At 38.7% G+C, this 27,218-nt stretch overlaps 1 protein-coding gene across 1 annotated transcript; it reads left to right on the top strand.

Moving 5' to 3' along the window:
- The first annotated feature begins 1,261 nt into the window (after positions 1 to 1,261).
- elovl6 (ELOVL fatty acid elongase 6) lies at positions 1,262 to 19,223 on the top strand. Its single transcript, XM_029441052.1, has 4 exons — positions 1,262 to 1,531; positions 14,452 to 14,583; positions 15,236 to 15,387; positions 15,878 to 19,223. Exons 1-4 carry the CDS (start codon positions 1,449 to 1,451, stop codon positions 16,318 to 16,320), a joined length of 810 nt encoding a protein of 269 aa, XP_029296912.1. The 5' UTR covers positions 1,262 to 1,448; the 3' UTR covers positions 16,321 to 19,223.
- Positions 19,224 to 27,218: the final 7,995 nt, after the last annotated feature.

The raw sequence follows: 27,218 nt of genomic DNA, 5'->3' as shown, positions 1-27,218 counted from the left end.
TGTATTCCATGTGCTCTATACAGGAGAGTGAAATAGAGAGTATTCTAAATGGTGTTTTGGATATGTATGCACATTTTCTTTATATACTTCTTTATAATTTTATAGTTTTCACATCTTTATATATCATTTTATTAATTTGATATTAAATACATATTTCTTCAGTTGAACACATAAATGCATGCTGTCCACCTGAGTGGACATATATAAATCTCTTTGAAAAAACAGCATAATAAATAAATACAATTAAAATCTTGCTTTTTATGCCTAAAGAGCAATAAAAACACTTGGAAAAAAAATCCTGACTGAAGGGGTCATAATTCATGCATGAAAGGGTTAAATCCATTTGTTAGAATTAGCAGAAATGCTGTTTTAAACATGTTTGGAAAAGTGTCCCCTTTGGCTTACACCTTCAGCAAGTTGGGACATTGCTCCAATGCTTATGAGTTCAATTTGTTGACTTTCCCTGAACACATACCAACGAGTCTCTCTTTGACTTTCAACCATGCCCACAATGCAATAAAAGTGACATGTGATTTTGGGTTGCAAAACAAGGCAATGCTTAAATGTCCCACTGTTGCCGAAGCCACCCTACACTTGTCAGTATCAGTTTTGTGTATTAGATTATGAGTAAATGTGCTGATTGTCCAAGTCAAGTTGCAATATCATCAGAGGATATCATCAGTTACAGTCTGCCAGAGAGCACAGACTGCATATCAGTGGTAAAATGGAGAAAGCATCATTGTGTAATCATTGTACGTCTGTTAGTGTACATGAATGCGTATGTCTGTGTCTGCCTGCAGCCCTGTAGATAGTATCTAGGTAAAAGTTTAATCAGGCAGTGCTAAACTGGCTCACCCCACCTATTGGTCTGATGCCAGATGAAGAAGTAACCTTGGCCCACCGGTAAAAGGTTTTTACAACCTTATTTTAAAAAATTGGGAAACAGACAATAATTGTGCAAGTACCACGTGCACTTTTTATGGTCCGAGCCTCTTTTTTCTTTTTTCCGTAAATGGTCTGACCACCAGTAGTCATGCCATGCCGCGTAAGTGCTGCGTTGGTCAAAAACATCCATGTTTTTTCCATGCTTGAGATAAAGGTAGACTGTCCAAACAATAGGGCCACAATATTCCCAGATTGGCACCTCTTGTCTCCACAAAATCTATATAAAATTATACAATTTCAAAGGCACTATAATGACAGAGGAGAACAAAATTTGTCGGCTTTAGGACCTGGAGTCCAACTCCCTGAGGAGGAGGGCGTAGGCTCTGTCAGCCGGTAGAGGAGGAAGGTGCCTATACTGTCTAGCTGCTCGCGCACAACCGCGAGGTTCAGAAAGCAGCACGAGCGATGCGAGTTGCGAGGAAACACACTAACTAAACAGAAGCACCTCAGTCGAGTATCGTCTTGTTTCAGCAACGTGAGCAGAAACACAAGCACAGTGAAGCATGTCGGTGCTAGCTCTGCAAGAGTATGAATTCGAGAGACAGTTCAACGAGGACGAAGCCATCCGATGGATGCAGGAGAACTGGTAAGGCTACAGTGTGATGCAATGTTAGCGCCTCGTTCTTAATCCCACTTTACAGTAAACCTATTCCACTGCAGATTCAACGTGGTTGTGTGTCCGTGCTAAATGTGAATTGGAGGCTGTAGCCGTGCACATGCATCAGCTTCGCTCGCCTGGGATTAAACCTGGCCATATCCTATTATATCAGGCTCTCTGTCATCATCCGCAAATTGCTGCTGGTGCTTCGTGAAATGAACAAATTCACGCAGGCCTTTAGCCGCGTGCGAATGCGATGCTCTGCCACACTTCAAGCCTGTCTGAACTAATTGGATACTACATGGCACTCTGCTGTTGCGTTGTGCATTTTTTTTTTCTCTCGTACGATTTGACATTGATTTCCTGTGATTCATCAGTTACCGCCATAATATAAAGGTCAGCTATGGCTCCTGCTGTCTCAAACATTTGGACAGTAAGTTGGCCCGATGGCATATTGAACCTGACCGTAAACTACACCCCCTTCCTGGGGTTTCTCCTGCCAACAACATGGTGTGACTTTTTGTTTGTTTGTTGTAAAAGTAGGCTACTGTACAGGTATTGTTAAAGACTACAGACATCACGGTATAACCATAGTATTGTAGGCTACAGACAAATTAAAATGCAATTTACTTCAAGTCAGTCAAAACTCTAATCTGAACAGTTTTTGTTTTGTTAAAATAAAAAGACTGAGAAACAATTAATCAATCCTCTAAATAGTGCCCACTATTAGTGTAATTGTTTAATAGACTAGCTTTATTAATGAGAGGTTTTTAGCAAAAGGAGTGGAGAACACCGAATAACTTACAACTGATTAATTACAACAACAACAAAAAAGCTAAAGTTAAGTGCAGTCTATTTCAAGAAACCTTGGAATGTCATATAGCACATTTAAAACAACATGTGCAAAGTGCTTTACATATATAGGAAGAACACAGCAATTCAACAGAGCAGACAAAAATAACATGCAATAACCAGGCCGAAATCAAATCGACGAGCAATGGAAAGATGTATAAACAACTATTATAAAAGGCCAGTTAGCAGTAGCATTTAAGTACAAGAAAAGTGCTTTGAGCGATTCAGTAGTGGAGGCAGTTTGTTCCACTGACTGACCGAGATGAAAACTAATTCTCATATGAAGTGTCATGTTTGCAGAGGGCCGTGTCTGCCATGCTTTACACAAACTACAACATTATCCTGGTCTGATATTTCACTGTGGCTACCGGGGCTAAGTAAATATTGCTTTGTGGTTGTGTGCATTGATGCATTTCCTATGTAGGTTATGTGCTGGTCCATCCAATCATCCTATGCATGAACTCACTGAAGGGTCATTATTGACTAGGTCCGTGCCAGGTTGAGCAAAGAAATGGTTCTAAGCGAAGCAAAATGAGTTCATGCATTAAGTTAGCTATAGGCTTCATTAAGCATTCAGTGGCACTGCGTTTGTAGAAAGCAGCACACTGAGCAGGAGGCATTCATCTGGCTTCTGTCATCTGTTTGAACTGTTGGTAGAAAAGATTCACATTTTAGCATATTATTTTTAACACAAACTTGGATCGAGTAGAGCTGTTGGTTCCAGCTTTAGAACACTTTGGTTATTATTCATTGAATTGGAATCTGTGTGTGTGTGTGAGAGCGAGAGAGAAACGTTATAGGAGCAATGTGCAGGAGCTGTTCATACCCTGGTACTGACAACCGACCAATCGCGTTAATCTTCTAATGTCGGCTGACAGAGCAGTAGCCAATCACGTTGCAGCTGATCTGTGCTGACTTCTCTCAGCTGCTCACGTAGTGGAGGATGTCAGACTGGGCGAGTGCACATGGCTGAAAGGGAACAACCACAGAAAATGGGATTTAATTAGTTGTTACATTCAAAATGTTTAGGGAGCAACTGACTAAGCGTGACATGTTTTTATGACTTAAGGGTGAGACAGCCATATTTATTTGTCATTATAAAGTACATTTTCAGAAGATTTAGGCTCCCATAAACAGTCTTTTGTAATAAATGACGACATATATATATATATATATATATATAAAACATTTTTGATTGCTAATTGAGTGCTAGCTCCGGCCCATCACGTTGTAAACGCATACATGCGCACTGATGTATGCTGAAGTTTAAGTTTAGTTGCGTTAAAACTACTGTTCCACTACAACAGCGCATTTTACATTTTTACTACTGTTGAATAATTCCTGCTGTGTCTGATTGGGGTGGGGCCAGAATTGCAACATACTTTTAAGTCTGAACCAGTAATTCAGCATTTAGTATCATACATAAACAATAGAATACACCCCCTGTTATCTGATGACCCTGGTGTCAGGAATAATCTGCAACACAAAAAACCCACCTGTCACTACGGAGACATAGCTGATCCCCAGAGCTGCAGGATCTATACATTTATTTTATAAATGATGATCAAGAAAAACTTTTTGGATATTACCAAAAATGTAATTCAAAACAAAAAGTCTATCGTATGCATTGCTACCTTAGTGCATTACTTGTGCACTTAAAAGCATTACATCAGCATGCAACCAGATGCACTGGACTGTTTGTATTTAGGCCTCGTGATGATGTAGTGATGATGACTGGTTTCCTCTTTCTATCCAGCAGGATGAGTTTTAACTTAATTACACTGTTTGGACTCAATTTGTCTTGCAGTGCATTACATTATTTGCAGTGCGCTTGTTGTACTGGCTTATCTCATAGTGTTGATGATAAAACGATGGAGAGTTCCGCTCTGGTAATAACACAAGTCAACTTGGGTTGATTATACATTTAGTTTGACTATCAGAACCAGTTATGGAGGACAGAACCTGCCAGAATAAATGACTTGATGAATAAATGAACATGCTTAATGTACCAAAAATAAATGTGGGCATTAATTAATTGGCTTATTTATTTACCTTTTGTAGAAATTCCCCCATTTTTATCTAATCTTCTATTTAATTTCCCCTTTGATTTATTTCTGCATTATTTTCCCTTTGCACCCCCCTACTTATTTACCCAAACATATTTATTTCTGTATTCTTTTTTTGTTATATACATTTCTTTTAAAATTTTTAATGCATTTCAGCTTCATTGTGCAAATTAGACCATACATGCTAGCTAGCTAAATAGCTATCTAGCGCTATCTTTTCATCAACTCTCAGTCTTTATCTCCGGCTCCGTACAGCAGGGTGTCGGCCTGCTGCTCCCCCCACCAGTGGCTCAAATCTTTTGCTCCTGCATTCTCCGACCCGTACAGGTGTGAAGAAAACCGGCTGAGCTGAAGTGTTCGTGGACAGGTTTGGCAGGTTCCATCTTTCATACCAGTCGGGTAGCAAGAAATAACTACTGTTGCTATTTTTTATGACTTTGAACTAGTTTTCAACAACACAAAAACACATCATTGAAACCTAACAACCCAGTGCCTAAACAATGCCAAAACAAAGGAACATAATAATAAAATAAATAAAATAAAATAGGTGAGGTTTGTCTTTTTATATTGATATTTTTAGCTGTTAATGGAGCCAGATATTATTTTGCTTTGTTTAATATCTCATATTGTTCTGTTGATGATGAATCCAATTAATTTACTGGTCTTTGCATTAGGTGCTTTACTATTGCATCACTTTTAGGAGTGATTCATGCAAAGTAAGATGTACTAAGTCCTTAGCTATAGAAATGCATGCCTTTGAAAACAGACATGGTGAGACATCTTTGTACACTGTATATACAGCAGACTGTGTAAACATGTCATTGTTCTGCAGTGATGAATGGAGACTGGTACACTGATCTGATGTGTTCCCTTGAGACTGGCAGCAGACAGCTCAGCATTGTGAAGCAACGATGATTAAGCTACCAGTTGTCAGAAGACTAGGAAAAGGAAGGAGTGGACATGGACCTTGATGTTGTTGAGCGTCATCCTCTTTCCCTCCTATAACAAACACTAAAAACGTTCCATGAACATGAGGTAGCGTAGTAGCAGGACAATATATTATATATATTGTATTATAAAATATATTACTTTCTATGTATTTTAGTATTTTAACATACTATAGTTTCACATATGTGCTGTCAACATTCATCAGAATGTAGCATGTACACTTTGCTGCAATATTTAAATTATACTCTTGATTTATAACACTTTCTACAAGTTTGGAGAGATGGCAGTGCTTCCAGACAAAATATTTGAACTGTAGCCATGAGAATCAAAACATCTGGCATGTTGCTTTGGGAAGATCCTATCTTGCAACCTATACCGGTATCAAAAGCTCAACTGCTTCACTGCATAGCTGTGTAGAATTCAAAGCACTAATCGTTTGGATCAGGGGTGGGGAACCTTTTTCCTATCAAGGGCCATTTAAACTTTTGCAACATCCTTCGAGGGCCGTACTCATTATTGAACTCATAACCTCTGCTAAAAGACACAGCCCATTCATTTCACCTTTCTTCATGCTGTGCAAAGAAAAGCAACTTTTTTATCCATGTATCTTTCCATGTGTTTATGTTGCGCTCTGCAGAGAGCTGCTTGTTGGGCCAAACTCTCCTGAAGAGCGTTAACTTTATCCAAACGCACTCGTCCTTTCAGCTCGTGCAGTTTGGCATGTCTCGTGCTGTAATGACGCTCAAGAGCATTTTTCATCGCCTCAAGCGCGTCCGCCCAAACTAGGCACACTGGCCTTTTACTTCTTTAAAGAAATAATCAGTCGTTCATTTCTCCTGGAAAGTGCGACCATTTTTGGCCGGATCAAATGGTCTCGTGGGCCGTACATAGCCCGGAGGCTGGAGGTTCCCCACCCCTGGTTTAGACTTGATTGCTCGTTGTTTGAGGTGTTGGAAAAATGTAAATTATAATTATTTAAAATCATAATAATGCATTGGATCTGATTCTGAGCAATGGGTCAAAATCTGCTGTAGTTAAAAAACGGCCTGTTATGTGTTGATAGTGTGCCTTACCATCCTAAAGAGAACTGTTACCCTCTGTTATACACACATCTTGAACTTGCTCACTCACTCTGTACTCCCACAAACATCATTCCTCATCACCATGCAGGTCGCTTGCTGCGTTCTGTTTGTGATGAGCTGCTGGGGTAGATAACATCGCTATGGGTCTCTGCAATTTTGATGGTTCTCTGGTTTTGCCGCAGACTGATAACAAGCGATGCACCAGTGAGACTGAACAATGAAATCTTTGTTTTGATCTGTTTTGTGTGTTCGGTCTGTCTTAATGTTTATTCTCACTGTTTATATAAATTAAGCTTCCTTATGAGGGATATAGCAATGTTGTTGAGAACTATCATAGCTCATTGACTAGTCTTGAAGGTCAGGTTCCTATGGTACTTGATGAGTTGAGGAGATAAGTCTCTTCCTTCCAAGTCTCATGTTACTTATTCAGTCCAGGAGCAGTCCAGCCTATTGTCCCAGAGTTCTTGAGCCCTGCTGTCGGATGGATGAAACCAATAGATACCTTCGTCTTAAATTTGGCATCAGAGTATCATTTCGCACATTACAGAGCTTGTTTCCTTTCTTGTCTTGTTAAAGATTTGGTTGAACAAGTGTTTTATCTGAACAATTTCGCTGAAGTCTTTCTCCATAGTGATTTACACTAAACCAAAAATAATGGAATAATACATTTTAGATGACAGCATCATAGGCAGGCCACTCAAAAAGGATGCATGGTTCAAAGATACTGTGCAGAAGATGTAGGAAAAGTGGTTATAGTTAATTTTTCAGCTGTCACATTGGGGGAGCAAGACGTATATTTATACAGCCACAGTAAGCTGCCTTCAGTTTTTGTTTTATATTATTTCCTGTGCCCCAAATTGAATGCATAACTTATTGGGGTGTCACGATTTAGCTTCTAAATCGGAAATTGATCGGATATTTTGATCATCCGAATTAAAGGCAGGATCGGCGATGCTACCATTATTATTTTTCTCTTCACCCCACGAGCGTCCGAAGAAAAAACAACAACAACAACAACAACACATCGCAACTTCCCAGAGCCTGCAGCTCAAAGACTACGCAGCGTAGCTTACCAGTAGCCTGCAGCTCAGCTGTGAGTAACGTAAACATCAATCATGGCGTTGACAGAAAAGCTACAGGTCAGGATCTGGTGGCTTTTTGCAGATGAGGAAACTCAAGCTGTTGTTGTAAAACACCCTTCTGCCATCTATTGGCTCTCTTTGTTGTTGTGTAGCCTGCAGTTTGTTCCCTGGTGAAAGACGTTATTATTACATTTTAAATAAAGTATTTAAACTTAATGTGGTGGATATATTCTCTTGATCTCTACGAATCCAGACCCGAACAATGGCATAGCTGTCGGAATTCAAATTGTGACCTTAAAATGTTTATCAATATTTTTTCATTATGTGCTAATGGGATAAGCCAATGGGACAACTCCAAAACCAAAGCAAACAACAACATGTCTTGCTAAATAAATCAGTTCTAGAGGTTCCTCTTGATGCTCTTAAAGTTACACTTACAAGCTTTTGCTTCTTGCTGCCATTTTAACGAGAGCAGCACATGGTGATGCTGATCATTTCCGACCATGTTAACCCAGAGTCCACCCCAGGCTTGATGTTGGTGCTCGCCTTCTTACGACTGGTGAGATGAGAATGTGGGCAGGCTCCTCAGAAATGAAGGTTCGTCTGGAGTGTCTCTACGTCTTGTTTTACTTTCCTATTTCTTCAAGCTGTCGAGGAAAAGCTTAGATGCAAACAAAGGAAAGAGCATTTTATTTTGTACAGACCATTTTATTTTGTTTTAAAGTTGTGCATTTACATTTTTGCATGATTAAAAAAAAAAAAAAAAAAAAAAAAAAAAAGCGGCATTGTTTACATTGGATAATGGTCTAAGATGTGCATTGCATCGTTTAATGGCACCTGATCATTGCATCATTGCATTACTGCTCTCTGCAGTTCCAGGGGTATGTATTGGGTCACCCTTGTGCTTGACTGTATACATGTCTGCCATTATTAGGTGCTATTTTGGCACCTGCTCGTAAAAAAACATTTGCGCTGAGCAAACTCTGCTGTGTACCTTTTGTCTGCGATGACGTGTTGGTTGGACAGACAGAGACACAGCTTGATCCAGAGCTTTTATGTTTAGTCATGGCTTGTAGAGGTTTAAATCACAGTGAAAAGGAGCCCAACATTTGATACATTAAGTGGACGGTATAAAGCAGGGGTGGGGAACCTTTTTCCTATCAAGGGCCATTTTGTTTTTACAACATCCTTTGAGGGCCGTACTAATTATTGAACTCATAACCTCTGCAAAACATTTTTAATAATAAAATAAAAAATAATATAATAAAATAAAGTGATAACTGCACAGCAGTGGTGGAACAGTGTGTTCTTGGTGTGGGGGTCTACCTCTCTATCTGTCCATGTTTGTATGTTCCGCTCTGCAGAGAGCTGCTTGTTGGGCCGAACTCCACCGAAGAGCGTTAACTTTATCCAAACGCACTCGTCCTTTCAGCTCGTGCAGTTCAGTATGTCTCGTGCTGTAATGACGCTCGAGACTATTTATTTTGGAAAGTGCGACATTCCGCATCCAGCTTTCCCTGTTTTACACTCACCACGTTCACTGATGTCAACGACCGTCTCGTTTAAAATTGAAGTTTTTTGACATGACGTGACCACGTGATGACACGTTCCGCTCGTGTTGTGTTCAAGGACCCTGACCTTGGCCAGGAAAAACAGTCAGTCGCCCGATTTATTCTATTGCCTTCTAGTTTTCTTTGCTAGTGGATTTCTTTTGCGTGCGTTTTACGAATTACCTCGAGGGCCTGGATCAAATGGTCAGGCCGGAGGTTCCCCACCCCTGGTATAGAGATTCAATCAAGGCACATGGATTTCGTAAAAATGTGTGCATTGTTTATAGTGTATACTGTCATTGTTCTGCTTTAAATAAGCATGACTCAAGGTGTTCTGCGATGAGATAATTACCACTCAACTAAACAATTGTTTTGTTTCCTGAATATAAATATTTGTGTGTGTGTGTGTTAATTACTGGATTATAAATAAGTGCTTCCTACATGACAGATTCTTCTGTAACAGCTAGGTCTTTCCAGCTCCTCTTGGTCTTATTTAGTGTTTTGCTGCTCATCCTACGCTTGGCACAGCAACTCTCTTTGCCTTTTCACTTTTCAGATACAGACAGTGCCAGGGAATATGTTTCACCCCCTGAACTGAACTGAGTGACTTTATGTGTTTATGCACACATCCATACAGACACCTTTTAATATGCATACAGTCGTATATACATATGTGATACTGTAAACATACTTTGGTGACTGCCACAGGCGTGCAAACTCAGGATTACGTAACGGGTAAAATCTCCTGCTCCTCGAGCTAATACAGATCCAAGTTTCAAAGCAGGTTATCTAGCAGCTTTATACAGCACTGCGAGTGGGGGAGGTGAGGGGCTACACATCCTACATCCTTTGTATGTTACAAACTGTACTACATGGGCTACAGGTACACAGACACAACTACAACAATATAGTACACACTTCTATTGCACAATTCTGTTACAGTACTTTAGGATGATGTCTATACCTGGTAGCTTTCTCTACAGTTTCTCTGGGATCTGAAGCCTTTTCTAAGTGGCAGTTGTCTGGATAAGTTAGAATAACAAGCCTTAGCAGCCTGCTAAAGAACTCGTAAAGTGGAACACGCATATTAACATTATTTGCAGTAGACTGTTTTGTTGCTCTAGTGTGGCACCAGGAAACATAAGAGTTTTGATTTGTTTGTAACTTTATTTTATTTAGATATGAACACTGTTTTTCTGGATATCTCAGATGTTAAGCATGATTTGGCAACAGCGCAAACTGGGCCAACGCCAAGCGTCTCATCCTGTGATAACAATCCCACATGGGAGAAAGAGATATACCTTCCACTCTGAGCAGCGTTTCTGAATTCTGAATTCTACTTACATATTGTCCTGGTCCTCACGTTCTTTTTAGCTGGTAGTTTTATTGATAACTAATATTTTACTCATTACATTTTTTTCCTTCATGAATCATTTTCATCAAAAATAATGAATGTCTGACTTGTGACCAAACCAGTACACACACCCTATCCACAGACATGTTACATTTCAAAATGTATTGCAAAGGTGGTGGTGCACAAAGGGAACTTAAGGATCTGGGACACCTACACTTTTCAGCTGCTTGCTGTTATTTGGAGGAACTCTCAGCTGGAGAGAAGTAGCTGTTTTCCATCCTTGCAGCAAGCAAGAAATCTTTGCTGATTCTGTGACTGCTCGATGCTGATACTCCCCAAAAAAAGCTCTGATGTTGTAGTTTTTCCAGTGCTGCCTCAAACAGGAGTCGAGCCTCTCGCCACGCTCCTCTAATATATTGTCCCATGTAGACAGAAGTCTGGCTCAGCAGCTGTTGGTTGCAATATATTGCTTTTCTGCATCAAGCTGAAATAATTGTTTTGGAATTCTTTCGTTTTGAGTAAGATTTTATTGCCGTCTTCCATCTTATATCTCAACTCCGAAATAATAGATCAACTTGTTGTTTTATCAAGTTATTTTTTGCTTTGTATTAGTTTCTAGGTTGTATTTTAGGCATTTTTTTTTCAAACAATTATGTAAACAATTATGAATCTCTGGTTTTTCCTTAGGCCATTACACTTTTTAAATATACGCTGTAAATCCCGACTACAGCCACAGTTACCAGCAGAGCTTGTGTGCAGATCAAACTTGTAGCTATTCATCAATAATCTTCATAATAAGTAAGAAAAATATATATATCAAATGACCATGACTATTTGTCAGTTTGTCAAAGCAGGGATAATACTTATTTTGCCCCTTGTATAATTAAAAGCAATGTAGCACTTGCATGTTGGCAAGTGCAGCTTGCTTCAAGTCGGAGAAAACTCTGGCGAATCTCAATACTGAAGGTCAGGAGTACAGCTGTAGAGGCACCATGGTTCATGAAGGGATGATGTGAATTCACACCGATGTCTCAAATAGATTCCTGCGACAGCAGACATAGCTTGGCTGCAGCTGGCACTTCAGAGCCTGTGCAAAGACAACAGCAGCACCTCCCCCACCACCCATAACCAACTTGTCAGCTTTGACCATGCCCTTGGATTTCTTTACCCTTTATTATTATTTTCTGACACTGTAATCTATCTTCTAAAGATAACGCAGCAGACCACGCACATCTTAACCTTTGGCTTCGTCTACTTGAGCATGATGATGATAAAACGCAGAACAAGATGAAGGACACTTCCTCCAAACGTTTGTGCTTGGACTGGATCATTAAAAAAACATAGATTACCTTCAACAATCATCTGGGTAGTGTTGGATATTTATATCATCTTGTCCTGATGTTGGCTTACATGCAGAATTACAAAGTTGAGACATAAGAAAGACATAATGAGGGTACATACAATATTAACAAGCATAACAGTCTTAGTTAACAACACTTTCTTTGAACAGGTTTAGTTAAGAGGACCTGTATTGTAAATATTATATTTCTTGTTAAAGTTGGAGAAGTTGTATGAGGTTATAATTACTGGAGGTTAAAGTGAATCCATTCTAATGTAATTACAAAATCGAGTTTTTATAATTCTTGTTGTATAAAAAACAACATTTAACAATTTAACAATACGGCTACAACTAACAATTCATTTATTGTCGATTATCGTTTATACAATAAACTCAATAAAGTTTGCAAGCATTAGCTTACATTAGCCTCCATTAGCATCAGGTCATACCAGAATTGAACAATTGTGCGTTTTCCCTTGTAAGAAGAATGTGTTATTTATTTTAAAAGTAACAGTCTCACTTTGAATGATTTATTCATTCTGAAGACAGTATTAATATTAGTGTACTGCACTCTGCAGAATCACAGCTCCTGCCATACCAGAATGCCCTTTGACCTTTCAGCGTAGACGGCAGTACACTTAAGGGGAATGCTGAGATTGTCCCCCACTCTCCAATCCAAGCGGCCTCACTACAGTATGTAGGCTACTGTGTATTCTTTGTTGCTCTGCTCTCCCCTCCTTCTGTGTATAGTTGAGAAACAGTGATGTCATTCTGCAGTCCCTCCCTGTTCTGTGAAACCTTTCGACTTTGACCGGGCTGCTTTGTCCTTTGTTCTGTGGAAGTGGCCTACATCAGTTTGTGGGCTTCCTGCAAGAACAGAAAAGTGGCATCTTTCATTCTTGGAATACCGATGAACAATAAAGTCCATTGTGGTAAACAACTAACACTGTTATTGTACTTTTGTTCATATCTTTATTGACTTGGATTGCAATAGTTGAAGTTTCACATTCTGAGCATCCTTTTCAGTGAGTAACAGTGGAGAATAAAAAGGATGTTGATCCACTCTGTATGATAGTGATGTCATTTCTCTAAATATACAGCCGGTCATATTTAAATTGCATTGGAAAGACGGGTGGCATGAACGGATGCCCCCAAGCCAACCTGCAGGATGGGTATCAGGCAGATCTTGACATTTTTCAATCCGTTGATATTGGTTAAAATATAACTGCTAAATTGTGTTATTTGATGTTCAGCTTCACATAACATCACAACAACACTATCACAAACCAGGACCTCAAAAACATCCATCAGGCTGAAGACATGTTTCTGTGATACAGAAGTGCTGCTGAGGCTGCAAAACAAAACCAGATGGATTGCTGTTTTACAGGTTTCACAGAATACGGTTCTGTGAATGTTTGCTTTTGTATAGTGAGTTTTGCACAGTATACCAGTGTGATACTGTACTGTAAATTACAAAGACCGTTGGCCCTGAATAGATGTTCCTATCCTGAGGGTTAACTTGCCTTTTATATAATACAATACCACACACTTAAGGCTCTAAATTGAATTAATTTGAGTAATGCATTTTTATTTGGTGACTCACGTTGTACTCATCTTGTTCTTTGTGTATAACCTCTAAAAAGCAGCACAAAAACAACCTGACTCCTCGGGCTAGTTTTACGCAACTCACCATCTCCAGGGCTATTGGTCTCAGAGCTCCCAGAATGCCTCATTCCTGGTGCACGTGCACTCTGAGAGCAAACCAAATGTTTCCATTTGTTTTTTTCCAAGGGTGCTGTGCATGCTTCTTTGATTTCTCTTTTTTTTTGCTACAGTTCCACACTTCTCTAGCTCTGGCTTCTGAGAACCCTACTGCGTGTAATGACTTACTCATTGGCACCTGCAACTTTACCAATATAAGTTTATTTTGACAGATTTTCCCTAACTTTTTTGCTAATCCTGATCCAAACTATTACTCTGCTTCCTGTCCAATACACCAGTGTTTTGGACAAAGCTGCTCTAGATTTAGGCAGCATGCCCCAATCTTCTGTTGGTCCTACTCAGCATCCAGGTCGGACCACCTGCGCTTTGTAATTGTGCTGAGCGCTGGGAAAGGCTTTTCTTTAGATTCTCTCGGGCCAGGTGGCGCTTCAGCACAAGTCGTCCACTTCATGTGGCACAGCAGTGATCTCTGACAAGTCAATTAAGGCAAACAGGCATCACAGGATGGTGGGAGTTGGAACTGAACAGAAGCAATAACTCTCAACTGAAAGCTAAGCATTTAGTGACCGATGGAGGGAGACTCATTAAACCAGTACAGCTATTGTTTGTGTTCTGTGTACAGTATGTTGTACCTATTATAGTGCCGCTGTTGCTCACATGTCACATTGCTCTGGGATTTATATCCGTGTCTTCTTTTATATATTAGCTTTGCACTATTTTTGTGACATTTTTGCTTTTTTATCTGGTTGGCTCCTCAGAGGTCTGTTGAGCAGCTAACTATAAGCTGCCCAGTGGTTATATGATTGTATAAATATTAAGCAGAGCATTGCTGAAACAGACCAAACATAATCAGCACATTAAACATTCAAAAAGGTTAATGTTAATCTGTGCTCTTTGTTTTTTGTGTTTACAGGAAGAAGTCATTTCTCTTCGCTGCCCTCTACGTTGCCTTTATCCTCGGTGGCCGCCATGTCATGAAACCCAGGGAGAAGTTTGAGTTGAGGAAACCACTGGTGCTATGGTCGCTCACGCTTGCCCTGTTCAGGTGAGAAAGTGCTGACATTATTAATGCCAGCAAATAAATAGAATTTTTAACCCTACTTATTTAAAAATAAGGGCAGTTAGTGGACTGATTAAATGACATTGTGTGATCAATAAAACTTAAGTCATTCATGCCATTTTCAAGCATTTCTCTCGTTTGAAGTGGCTCAGTAGACAAACAGCGGATGGAATATCTGTATCATGCTATGGTTGTGGTGGCATTTGTGCCTGCATTTGTCCATATTTAAATTTTCTTTTCACTTTACTCTGCTATACTGGTCCTTTTCCTGTGGTTTTCCTTTTTAGTGGTTTGAGCAGTTAGTCAGTGCGGTGACAAACTCAGACTTGCTAATTTCTTGGCTGTCATCTTTTGTTTGTTTTAATTAATTTAGTTATAAATACAATGTGTAATGACTTTGAAATGTTAAAACTGTGAGGCCTCTCATTGTTATGTTGTCTGTGTAGTAGACCTTTTCTATCTATAGGTGATTTGTATCAGATAAAAAGTGCTGCATATTTTTAACACATTATTAAATCTGCACCTGATACCAACACACATGGCATAGACTTCTCATACCAACTACAGTAACAAATAAACCACACATTTTCCCCCTTCAATGATTGACTATGTCTGTTTTGTCTCTCTGTCCTTGTAGTATATTTGGTGCCATCCGTACTGGGAGTTTCATGATGCACATCCTGATGACGAAAGGGCTTAAACAGTCAGTTTGTGACCAGAGCTTTTACAACGGGCCTGTCAGCAAGTTCTGGGCATACGCCTTTGTACTTAGTAAAGCACCAGAACTGGGTAAGTGGAGACCTTTTCATTTAATGTCTCATAGTGTCTGTGTACTGGGTATAGTACATTGCTTCCCATAAGCCATTTTTCCTAAGTAAATTATCAGACCACAAAGTATGGTTTAGTTTGGTATTCATTTAATTGTCCCAATGTTGTGCATGAAGCTGGTGCTCTTTAGTGATGTTGCTTTTCCGGCAGCAAATGACAAAGGAATGCCCGTAAAGTACAATTACAATAATTTAGTCATTCATCATTACAATTTTTATTTTGCCTAAACCCATTATTGGACTAAAGACACACATATTAGGCATTACAAACAGCAAACTGCTCCTGTTGACTGTTTTACCACATGCACACATAGGGTCATATAGTAAGTAAGGAGAGGCATTATTCATCATTCTCGAACCATTTCAAACAAGTGTTTATTTACTACTCTACATGCTCTCTACAAACCTCCCCCTCTCTTGGAACAACCCAACTTTCTCTATCGTACCTGCAGGTGACACTCTCTTCATCGTCCTGAGGAAACAGAAGCTCATCTTCCTCCACTGGTACCACCACATCACCGTGCTGCTCTACTCCTGGTACTCCTACAAAGACATGGTGGCTGGCGGGGGATGGTTCATGACCATGAACTACTTGGTCCACGCCGTCATGTACTCTTATTACGCCTTGCGGGCGGCCGGCTTCAAGGTGTCACGCAAGTTCGCCATGTTCATCACGCTGACCCAGATCACCCAGATGCTGATGGGCTGTGTGGTCAACTACCTGGTGTACTCGTGGATGCAGCAGGGCCAGGAGTGTCCATCCCACATGCAGAACATTGTGTGGTCTTCTCTCATGTACCTGAGCTACTTTGTGCTCTTTGTCCAGTTCTTTATCGAGGCCTACTTTGGCAAGTCCAAATTATCGGCCACGGTTGTCACCAAGAAGAGCGAGTAAAACAATGCCATAAGTACAGGAAGAAGAGAGATAATGAAGTTAAATAGGTAATTGGAAATGAAGAGCAGGGACCAGTGACTTGAGATAATCTGTTAGTGGTAAAGGTTGTTGGAATGAAAGATAGGTGATGCAGAGGTAGCATGGGGGTGGGGTGCTGGTGGTGGGAGGGTCAAAAGGATGGTTGGTGTTTGAGCTTGAGCATCATACTATAATGACAGGAGTCTGTGTGTGTATATGTGTGTGTGTGTCTGAGTTTCAATTATCTTGCCAACCCTCTGACCGATCTACTTCCTGCTTGGCGTGTGTGTTGCTGAGGACCTGAGGGAGTGCAGTGCTCCGTGTGAAGTTATTTGGATCAGTGGTTCTGTAGAAAAGCCGGCCGGACTTTGGTTAGCACATGCGCTATAGACACTTAGGTTAGCGCATGCGCTGTAGGCGCCCATCATCCACACAACAGTGCAGTGACATCCGCTAACGGCCACTATGGGATGTCTCTGTAGGTTTTCTTTCACAAAATAGCGCGCCTGTCCATGCCATTACGTTACTGGTGATTAGAAATGAGGATGTGTGTGTTAACACACGTAAAAATGCTTTTATTCGTACCGTTAAGGTACAAGTGCCCGGAGCGGTCGGGCAGCACCGTGCAACAGCGAGAGACCATCAGGGGGAAAGCGAGAAATGTATACAAATCTATTATATTGTCATTTATTCCCATGTTCCGGGCTCTTCTGGCAGAAGCCGCGCCTCTCGATCTCTCTGCTCACCAGTGGCACAGTACCGCTATGATCTGGTGTCTGCAGCAGCAAAACTCACAAAATAACAATGTTGCTCTAATTCCCAAATGTATTGTTACATTTGGTAATTATAGCAACATTGTTATACATTCCATTTACCATCTCTTTCGGAATCTATCCAACCATCTCCTGTAATTCGGCAAACACATAATAACACCGAAGAGCATGTGGTAAAGTATTTTAATTCTATCCTATTCTATTCCTAATTCTATTATTTTCCTCTGAAATGGCCAGAAGTGAAAAGCAGTTTGGCGAGAGTGACATTCTTTTAACTAACACCACTTTCACAACACTTTCTGCAGCTTTCTACAGTTACTGTGGTGTCTTCCTGATTTTATCAGCTTTTTCCTCATCAACTTCTCACAGAACTTGATGAGATAATAATTGATTCAGAAAACATCTGAATTTATTATCATTGAAAAGCCTCTCGCCGTCTCCTGTGCTGCAGTACCACTCTCTGCCTGAACGGTTACTGATGCGGGCCGGGGCGCTGTTTTAACAAAACACAAATATCACTATGTGATACTGACAGAATTGTCAACACAATGGGGCTGTGAGGAGTATATGTCTTTCTTATTTTTTGTTTAGGGGAAAAATGTGTTATATCAGGAGTTTATATAAAAAACGCTACCTAAGAAACACAAATTAGCAAAAGAGAAGGTGGTCACAAGGCCAGAGAGAGGTAGAGTGGGTTCATTTATCCCCCCGAGAATAATACCAAAGGGAAATGTCCGGCCCCAGGCCCTTAACTTTCTTAAAATGTGGCCACCTGAACAATATAGATAAATGGTGTCGGACAGTCTGAACTGCGACATTCTTCCAAGCCTGGGGCATACACATTAAATGGGGTTTTGATTTTATAGAGGCCATAAAATAAAATAAATGTAATGGGACCTTTTGTGCTCATGATGCATAGACTGTAGTGTTGGTACCGTAAACGAGTGCAGAGGCTCACTTCAAAACCCAAGAAGCAGCGGCACACGCACATCCCAAAAGGGCTCTGCACTAGTTACTTCTGATGTGCAGATCTAAAAGGCGGAAATACATGTGCCGTCTATGCTGAGGGATGCTGAGTGAGCAGCGTTGCCATAATCAGAGCAATCACAACATGTCCAGCTGAAGTTTAAAAGACCTTTCTTTTAATTTGTCCTGAATAGTTTTTAAAGCCTAAAATATGACAAAAGGACAAAATCACCAAATTATAAAAATACGTCTGCCACAAGCATATGTTTACTTAATATATATTTTTAAAATAAATTGGTACATATGAAGATGGAGGGAGTCAACGATAACTCGAACCATCTGAGTAGGTTTTGTCTGTCTGTCTTCAGTGTTTTTTTGTTTTTTTTGATCTGTCAAAGAAAGGTGGTGATGTGAACTGATGGGGTGAACGGCACTGTATCTTCTGTGTCTTACATTGCAAAATGCGATATTTTCTCAGGTTTTAGGTTATCTCTTTCTTAATATAATATGCATATCGAGACAAAGTAGACATGTTTAACATCAGCACCGGTTTACAGTATGGCTAAAATTCATCCATCAAATGGGAAAAAGGTATGAATGAAGCTGATTGGACTGACTCCGATGATCACACTACTCCTGGGCATGATGGGAAACAGATGCTGACAGTGCCCCGCTTCACCACTTGTCATGACCTTGCAGAAGATGCCGACCACACTTGGAAAATGACTTTCCATTGATTTCCAAACACCTCTCTGTTTTGAAGGTTCCCTACCAGTGACAAAAATGTGTCTGTTGGACATTGAAGGCCTAAAGGGAGGACGAACATATTTAAGTTTTAAAATTCCAACATGCAAATTGTCGAAATCTGCTGTATTGACTTTGAAAAATAGTATGTATCCTTAATGGTGTCTGTTGTGCTATTGTGCATTTGCACTGTATCAATGTCAAAAACAACTTGCTGAAAAACCTAACGTTTGAACAAAGAATGCAAAAATGTGACATGCCTGTGGTGTTTTGTTTTTTTTGTCTCAGCTGTGACATCTAGGTCATCCTTAATTATTTTTTTTAGCCTAACGCTACGTGGCAAGTATATCTGTTAAGTAGATGTAAGCATGAATGCATGTCAAACTTGATTCAGTTGATTTTGTTCATCAGTAATTGCATACAGTTAAATTGTCTACCTGCTATGAGCTCTTAAGCATATCAAGGATTCCAGCTGGATACAATTGGCTGGTGGCAAATATAAACAACATGCATGACTTGAGTAATTGATCTAATTGGCTCTACTAATTAACTATTTCACAATTGCTGCTTTGACCTGCATTCAAAAGTGTTCCAAATCCACTGTACCTGACCTTCCCCTAGAGGTGCAATGGTGCAAGAAAGCTTAATCATTGAGATTGCAAAAACTTAAATGGGCAGATCCTTCACTAAGTAAGATGGTTAAATATAATCTTTTTTAATATAAGGTTATCTGCAATGTAATTTATTTGTAATATACCCGAGAGATTCACACATGGTTAGTTTAGCCCGGAGGAATGCACTTTCCTTTTTTTAGCAGACAATTGTTTATTTGAGAAGAAAAAACATGGTAACCGGAAGTCACCGTCTCTTCTCGCTCTTACTAATCTACACGTCATTTCCGGCTACAGTTTTTATTCGATTCGAAAACTTGTGAATACGTTAAAACTCTTATTTAATGTGCAGTACACAGGATATTTTTTTGTTCGACTGCAAAGGAGTCTATGAGGAATCTGAAAGTGTCTTCAAAAAATGCGGTAAGTGTTATACGACCTGCGGAGTACTTCAGAGGTTGAAGTTATAGCATCTTTGAGAAACCGGTTTAGCTAGTGGGAACTGTCATTAGTCAAACCTGTGACTGCAGATCTTATGAGATCGCTAACAAACATTTTCAGTTATAACGCACTGCTAGTAAATGGCTAAAATCCTTAATATGTCCCCCTTAGTTTGGCCAAGGTGTATGTGTGATGAAGTCACAGACGTGGCTATTGCTTAACGTTAGCTAGCCTTAGCTCCGGCGCCTTGCTTGCTTGTTGGGAACAATTTAACTTGGCACGTGAGGTGAGCTCAATATGACATTTACGAAGAATGTCCCTCTCACCTATGTGTGCTATACTTTTTATTTTCACGCATACATAAATCACACACAATGATGAGATATATTCCATGTATGGAGTAACATTATACTGTAGTTTTAAACAAGCAGAATCAATAAACCATTTTCAAGGCACACGTTTGAATTGGTCACTGCAGGAAAATAGCACAGGTGTATCTAATTACACTGATGCCTGCAAACCGAGATTAATGACATCAGTTACACCTGTGCTGTTCCTGCTGCCACTGCTCAACATGTCTGTTGTGTAAAAGGTGTGTGTTGCAGGGACATTATCACATCCATCAACTCTAATAGCCACATAGTATGTCATACAGTTATATATCATATAGTGTGATGTATAAGCAGCCTTACAGAATAACATTGTTGTGATTAGCATAGCATTAGCCGTCTTGAAGTCTGTACACCCAAATCTAATAAACTGGAAGTGATTTGCATTCAGTGTATTTTATTTGAAACCTTTCTCCTTTTATGTTAATTGCTGTCCTTTTCAATTAAAGCATTTGCTGCAGAACATATTTCAAAGATTTGTTAGTTGTGTCACATACTACTGGCCAAAAATAGAATAATTTAAACAATAACTATGTAGCATTCCTACATGCACATAAATGATACATGATCTGATGGAAATAAATACATTATTTATATTTATTTGTATAGGATTTCTGTAATACTACTACTTCTACTACAAATAGTAATTGAGTTGTAGGTTTTATGTGCCATCTCAACTAAAGGTAGAGGATTTTAGATTATTGACAAAGTTCCAAAATAATCCAACCTTTAATTTTGTAATTGTTGCAATAATTATAAACCCAGGAATGTTATTGGCAAACAGAAGAAACCCCCCTCTCTGTGTTTTTTGTCACTGTTGTCAAAATGGTGATTTATTAGCCCATGTTAACATGCCTTCTGTCTTACGTGTTTGTCACATTTCATTGTAGTGAATGTTGACGTGCAGGGTTTACTGGATACAACATTTGCATGCTTAACATTCTGTTCAGTACATGCATTGGGTCTTGGTGAAGCATTTTGCTGTGAACTAGAATACATTGTTCTCAGTTTATGGATCTGACTCCCAGGAGGGTTGTGCAATGACGTTAGTATTGTATGTTGTTACGTCCCCAAGGTGTAGCTAGGGGAAGAGGGTGACAATAACACGACAACCAATGATTGAGCGAGTCAGAGTAGGCGTGATCGTGTGTCATTGTTTATTTGTTGAAATGAAACTGGTTCCAATTAACTCTCAAAAGTAAGGGTGAGGAATGGACCAAATGGTTGAGCCAAACAAAAGAAATAAAGATAACAAAACAAGGCCTGGCTACTACTGTCCTTTCAAACGTAACACAAACAAAAGCTGCTCACTAACTGATCTATTAACAAGTGGTGTAAAACACATACAGAGGTGGCAACAACCTGCTAAACCAGTGTTTCTAACAAAGAAGTATCACACACACATTATTACTCTTCACCGAATCTATTAAAGTGAGCTGCAATACACAAGTCATCTTTGCGACATAAATCCAATTTATCAACACTAGGTTTCTCAATGAAATTCTTAAACCCATTTTCTTTCAACTAAGTTCACCTCTACAATTACTGTTCAACATTGGTTGTCGTAAGCTCAGGAAAAAAGATCCCGGACATATGTGAACGAGATTGCAAACTGTTGACTATTGTTGACATATTTCTGAGGTTGATTTGATCAACAATCAATGCAGGCTATTTATATTATCATGATTTAATCTAAAGGCTTGATCTTGAAATAAAATCAAATATTGGAAACTAAAAATAGCATTTTACTTAATCGATTAATGTAGATAATAATAGAGAAATTAATGTTTGAATGAGCAAAATAAACTTTAGACTCGCAACTGACTTCACAAATATGTTTTTCTGCCAGTGGTCTGAATTTTATTTTATTTACAACTAAAGTCTTTGACTTTTTTGTAGACCGCCATAATAAGATCTGGTCTATACCACAAAGGGGTTAAAGCCCAGGTAATCCCATCCAATATAGACGGCTGTAGGTTATTGTGCCGAGATGTGCAGCACAGCCAATAGGTGCATTATTTAACGTTGCATATCTTAACTGAGTAAATCCAAGTGTGAGGTGATTTATCTAACATCACAGTTGTATTAGTCTACTTTACATGCAACAAGTTCAGTCCTGTCCGAAGTGATCTGCTTGCACATAAAAGGCAACAGCAGAAACATCTTTTACATGACTATTTTATAATGTAAAGAATTTGTCTCACAAGAAAGGTTTTTACCTTTGAGTTACTGACTAAGCAATCATGTTTGATCAATTAAAATAGAATAATTGAACAATTGCTGCTGCTTCTACGAACACTGATAATATAAATGTATCTATTACAGTTTCTCAAAGTTGACTTTTTATGAAGGGGTTTTCCCTGCACACTAATGCCATCTGCTGGAACAAAGTGGGCACGACAAATATGTTTTAACAGTTTTAATTCTATCGAAGCATTTCTGGTGAAATGCAGTTGCAATTATTCCAATGAAGTATCATATGAAGCATGTAAACCGCAAGTGCAACTTTAATCACTCATTTCTGAAATATTAGTTTCTTGACCGTTAATTAGCTCTACTTCTCTTACAGTATATGTCATTTATTTATAAATAAAAACAAATGTATCTACTATATATTTACTGTCTTATGATGTCTTAAAATGTTCTCTTTTACCAGACATTTTTTTAAAGCCATGTTTTTTTAAGTTGGAGTAAGGGTAATGTTCATTGATGTACATTAATTTGGGATTATCTGTCACTTTAGGGGAAGTATGTTCCAGGCTTTAAAACTTAATGTTACCTTCAACCCCTCAGGAGACACAACAACCAAAGCAGCTCGCAAATTTGGGACTTTTCCTCCTCTGTGGTGCACCCATAGATTCTGGCTCATGTGTCTATGTCCAATACATGCATTAGACCCCCTCCCTTTTTTATTTTAAATCTTCCCAAATCTTTGCTATCTAGAGTTCCTCTGTCCTGCTCAAGAGCTGGAGGGAGAAAATACTGACCTGAAGGATCAGAGCAAAGCCTTTGAGTGGGTAGATAATTCCCTTCTTAGCCCTCATCAGCTGTCCTCCGGGCTGGGATGGAGGCGTGAGCGATAAAGCAAAGCTTACCCCATCTGGCAAGAAAATCCAAAATTAGCTAATAGAGAAGGATTGACTTGTATGTTTGTTGTTTGTACTTAAAAAAAAAATCTCCCATTCCTTTATCATTTTTTAAACATGCTTATTTATTTATTTAAACTAACTTTGGGTACATTTCAACTATTTTTGTTTACTTTTTCTTACTACACATAGTGCACACATTCAACCCCTTGCACCACCCCTTTTTATTATTTTTTTTATTATTCAACATCTGAAGCCAAAACTCAAACTTTATTTATCTACAACACATAATAATAATAATAATAATAATAATAATAATAATAATAATAATAATAAGCTTTATTTGTAGAGCACCTTTCATACAAGAATTGCAGCCCAAAGTGCTTCACAGCAAAAACATAACAATTAGTACAAGATTAGACAGAATAAGAGCGTTTACAGTACAATAATCACAGTGATGATGTAAATGAGTCTGAAGGACCATTATAAAAATAGCAAAATTAAAATAATATAGCAGAATTAAAATTGTATAAAAATAGCTGAATTAAAATAGCAGAATTAAATAGTATAAAATAACATTGGAAATCATGCCTAGTTTCCCTATCTGTGCCGTACTTAACGACCCTACTGCCGGGAAATCATATTCATCACACCATTCTTGTAAATGTTTTAAACTATCAGGGCCATATTTTGAAAGCTATGAGATCAACAATGGGCCCCTGTGGCCCTTCAACTGGTTTACTCCCTTCGGTTAAAGCCAGTCTTTCTCCAATACACATTTATCAGAGAAACTTCCTCTTTCCCGTGGTAAAACAGTCTATTTGATCTCAGGTTTTTTAAAAATACACACTCTGAAATGTATCTGTTACCTTTACACATTCAACGTTAAACCAGTAATAATTCACCATTAAAAGGCTAAGATAAAAAGATATAAAATATCACCATTAAAAGTAAAGAGATATAAAATATCACTATTAAAAGGCTAAAGTAAAAAGATATGTTTTTTAGCTTACTTTTGAAGATATTGAGCAAGCTTGCCTCCCTAATGTCTGCAGGTAAAGTGTTCCATAGCTTTGGTGCATAATTGCAAATGACCTGAGAAGAACATTTGGTGAAGATGGTGGTTATGAAACTACAATTCGCCTTTTTTCTTTTTGAGAGCTGTACATTTTGGAATTTTGCTTGGACCCACAAGTTCAATTTAAACATGACTAATGTGTCTTTGTTCTGGGGGAAGCTTTTGAAGAAAGGATTAGATTTCATTTTAGCCGATAACAGCATTAAAATATACTTGGATCTGAACTGATGCTTAGGATCGGCTCAGCACAGAAGAAGTTTACAATGTAAAAAAACAAGAGTATGAGTAAATAAATACAATAGAGCTAAAGCTAGTTTAACTTTTATTGAAGCTGTCTTTGAAAGGTTTTGATTATCATATTGGAGGATGCAGTGTGTCTTGCATATTTCTATTATTTTTTTGTCCAGCCCATTTGTATCAGGGAGGTTGGGCTAAATGACAACCATATAATACAAATCCAGGACTGTTGTATTAGACAGCATTAGTTTTATCTAGGGTTCCTAATAAACTGGCAACTGAGTGTATATTTATAATATCATTCAAACAATGGCACCTACAAAAAAGACACAACTGAGGCCCCTTGAGGCCCCTGTTACTTACAGTGTATGTGACTCTATTGCCCCCTGTTGCCCCAATTGAGGAGTAATACAAGATAAATTGACACTGCGCCCAATTTCATCTTTACTTGAAGGCTGAACTGCTGCTGTTTAGAGTGGTGCCCTAACCTATCTGTTAGCCCTAATGAAGGCCAATATATAGATAAGTGTGTCTTGCCAGGAAAATCAATATCGATGTGGCCCCTGATGGTTTTTGAGTTAAAGTGCTTTGTTTTCTGCCATTGCCTCGAAACAAAGAGACTGTGGGCCCTTCTATTAACAATTCCTAGTCAACCTTGAGAAGGAGTCGCAGACAGAGTTAGAGATAGAAATAGAAATAGACAGATGGGGTGGTGGTGAAGGGTTGCAGCATTCGTACCAACATCACTAGAGCGTTAGATTTGGTGGAGGATAGAAAAGCATCATCGATGGAGCTTTGAAGAAGAGTGTGATGGGGTGTAACGAAACAGAGACAGGCTATGAATGGCCAAAATAATCTTTCAATTATAAGAAAATATCATTGCAAAGGTGTATTTTTGCAAGGAAAACAGTTTGTTAAAGAAGAACAGCAAACATTTAGTAATGATATTTTGTATGCGTCCAGTAAACTCAGGTTGAAGCCAAATGGGTTGCCGTTTATAACAAAGCACATTTCTTGTGAAATATAGTTTTTATTGATGGACATAAAAGCAAGCCTCAGTTTGCAATTTTTTTTTAATTCCAGTTATAGTACACAATGGCTGAAAATAATACGTACTTGGAGAATTGAATATAGTGTGAATGAAAACTCTGGAAGGGTGTTGTGTTTTCCAAATAGTTATAACTATTGTTTTGCTTGTTTTAGATATGAAAACTCTGACTGAATTCAATAACAAGAGACCTTCCCTTTCCAAACCAAGATATCTATTTCAGTCAATCAGCAGTCCAGCTCAGTGTACCTTCCCCTTATTTCTAAATGCATACATAGAGCTCTGGCACAAGTTAACATATATTTTTTTATAAAAATAAATATACAATTGGCTAACAATATCACAGTTGATAGAATCAGGCAGAATTATGGTGCATTTGCAGTTTTCAAATGTTCTACATCACATTTTGTTCATTTGAGCTGATTGCCAAGATGAGCAACACATTATTTAACTCCGCTTGACACTGAATTTGAAGGTAACGTTGAGTCTAGTCAAATGTCACACTGTACCCAACAAAGACCCTCATGGAGTTTACAATACCCTTAATGGAAAACCTCTCACATGGAACTATTCCATGAAATAAAGAACAAATGGGGAAAACATAACAGTTCCCAACAACTAAACAAAATGCATCCCTTTATAACACTAGCAAGCAGCTATTCTATTCTTACACTCCTGCACCAGCTTAATCAAAGCAATTTGGGGAAGAAATGTTGCGATGGTAGCTCAAAGTTTATTCAACGGATGAAACATGTTGACACATCAGTGGTCACGCCAGAATCATTGTTTGCTTTAGTGAAAGAGGCAGCACAAACAGAATTTGCACCATTTGATATGAGGTTTGAGATCCCTTTAGAGATGGTAACCAACGTCAATTATTCAGTGGTAGCTGAAACGCATGAAAATATTCAAAACATTCCTTGGAGTACAACTATTTTGGTCGGCAACCCCATCCTGAGCAAAGCAAATTCTCATGGTGACAGAAACATGCAAAGCACATTAGGTAAATGTGTGCTTCTGAGCTATGCAAACAAAATTGACTTGACTTGAAAATAAAATGTGGACTAAAGTCCTAGTATTTATTCTAGACAAATAGAATAGAATTGTATTTGTGATTTGTTTTCTATATTTTTGCAACACTTGATAAAGATTATATACTTTAAATCTACTTTGTAGGAAAGACACAGGGCTTCAGTATACATGTATTTTACATGGCGCCTTACTTAACAGTCTTGTGTGTTAACTAGTTTCCTTTTACCTTTCATCACTATTTCTGCACAACGCTTTTTTCCTTTTTATCATGTTAACTAGCCAGCGTGTCAAACTAATTGCTGTCACTCCTAATCTAAATCATTTTCTGTGCTCCAAATCGTTTAATCTGGGTAATGCTACCAGATATTTGTGTTTTTACAGTAGCTTTCATGAACTGGCATGGCATTAATACATTGAGTGTTATAGAAATCTGCAGATGCGAGTAGCAAACCAGATATTTTGTTTATTACAAAAA

The sequence above is a fragment of the Cottoperca gobio genome, chromosome 10 (genome assembly GCF_900634415.1).
Source record: "Cottoperca gobio chromosome 10, fCotGob3.1, whole genome shotgun sequence".
NCBI classification, from domain to species: domain Eukaryota; kingdom Metazoa; phylum Chordata; class Actinopteri; order Perciformes; family Bovichtidae; genus Cottoperca; species Cottoperca gobio.
The sequence above is the reverse complement of the archived record's forward strand: the minus strand, read 5'-3'. Positions and strand labels throughout refer to the sequence as shown.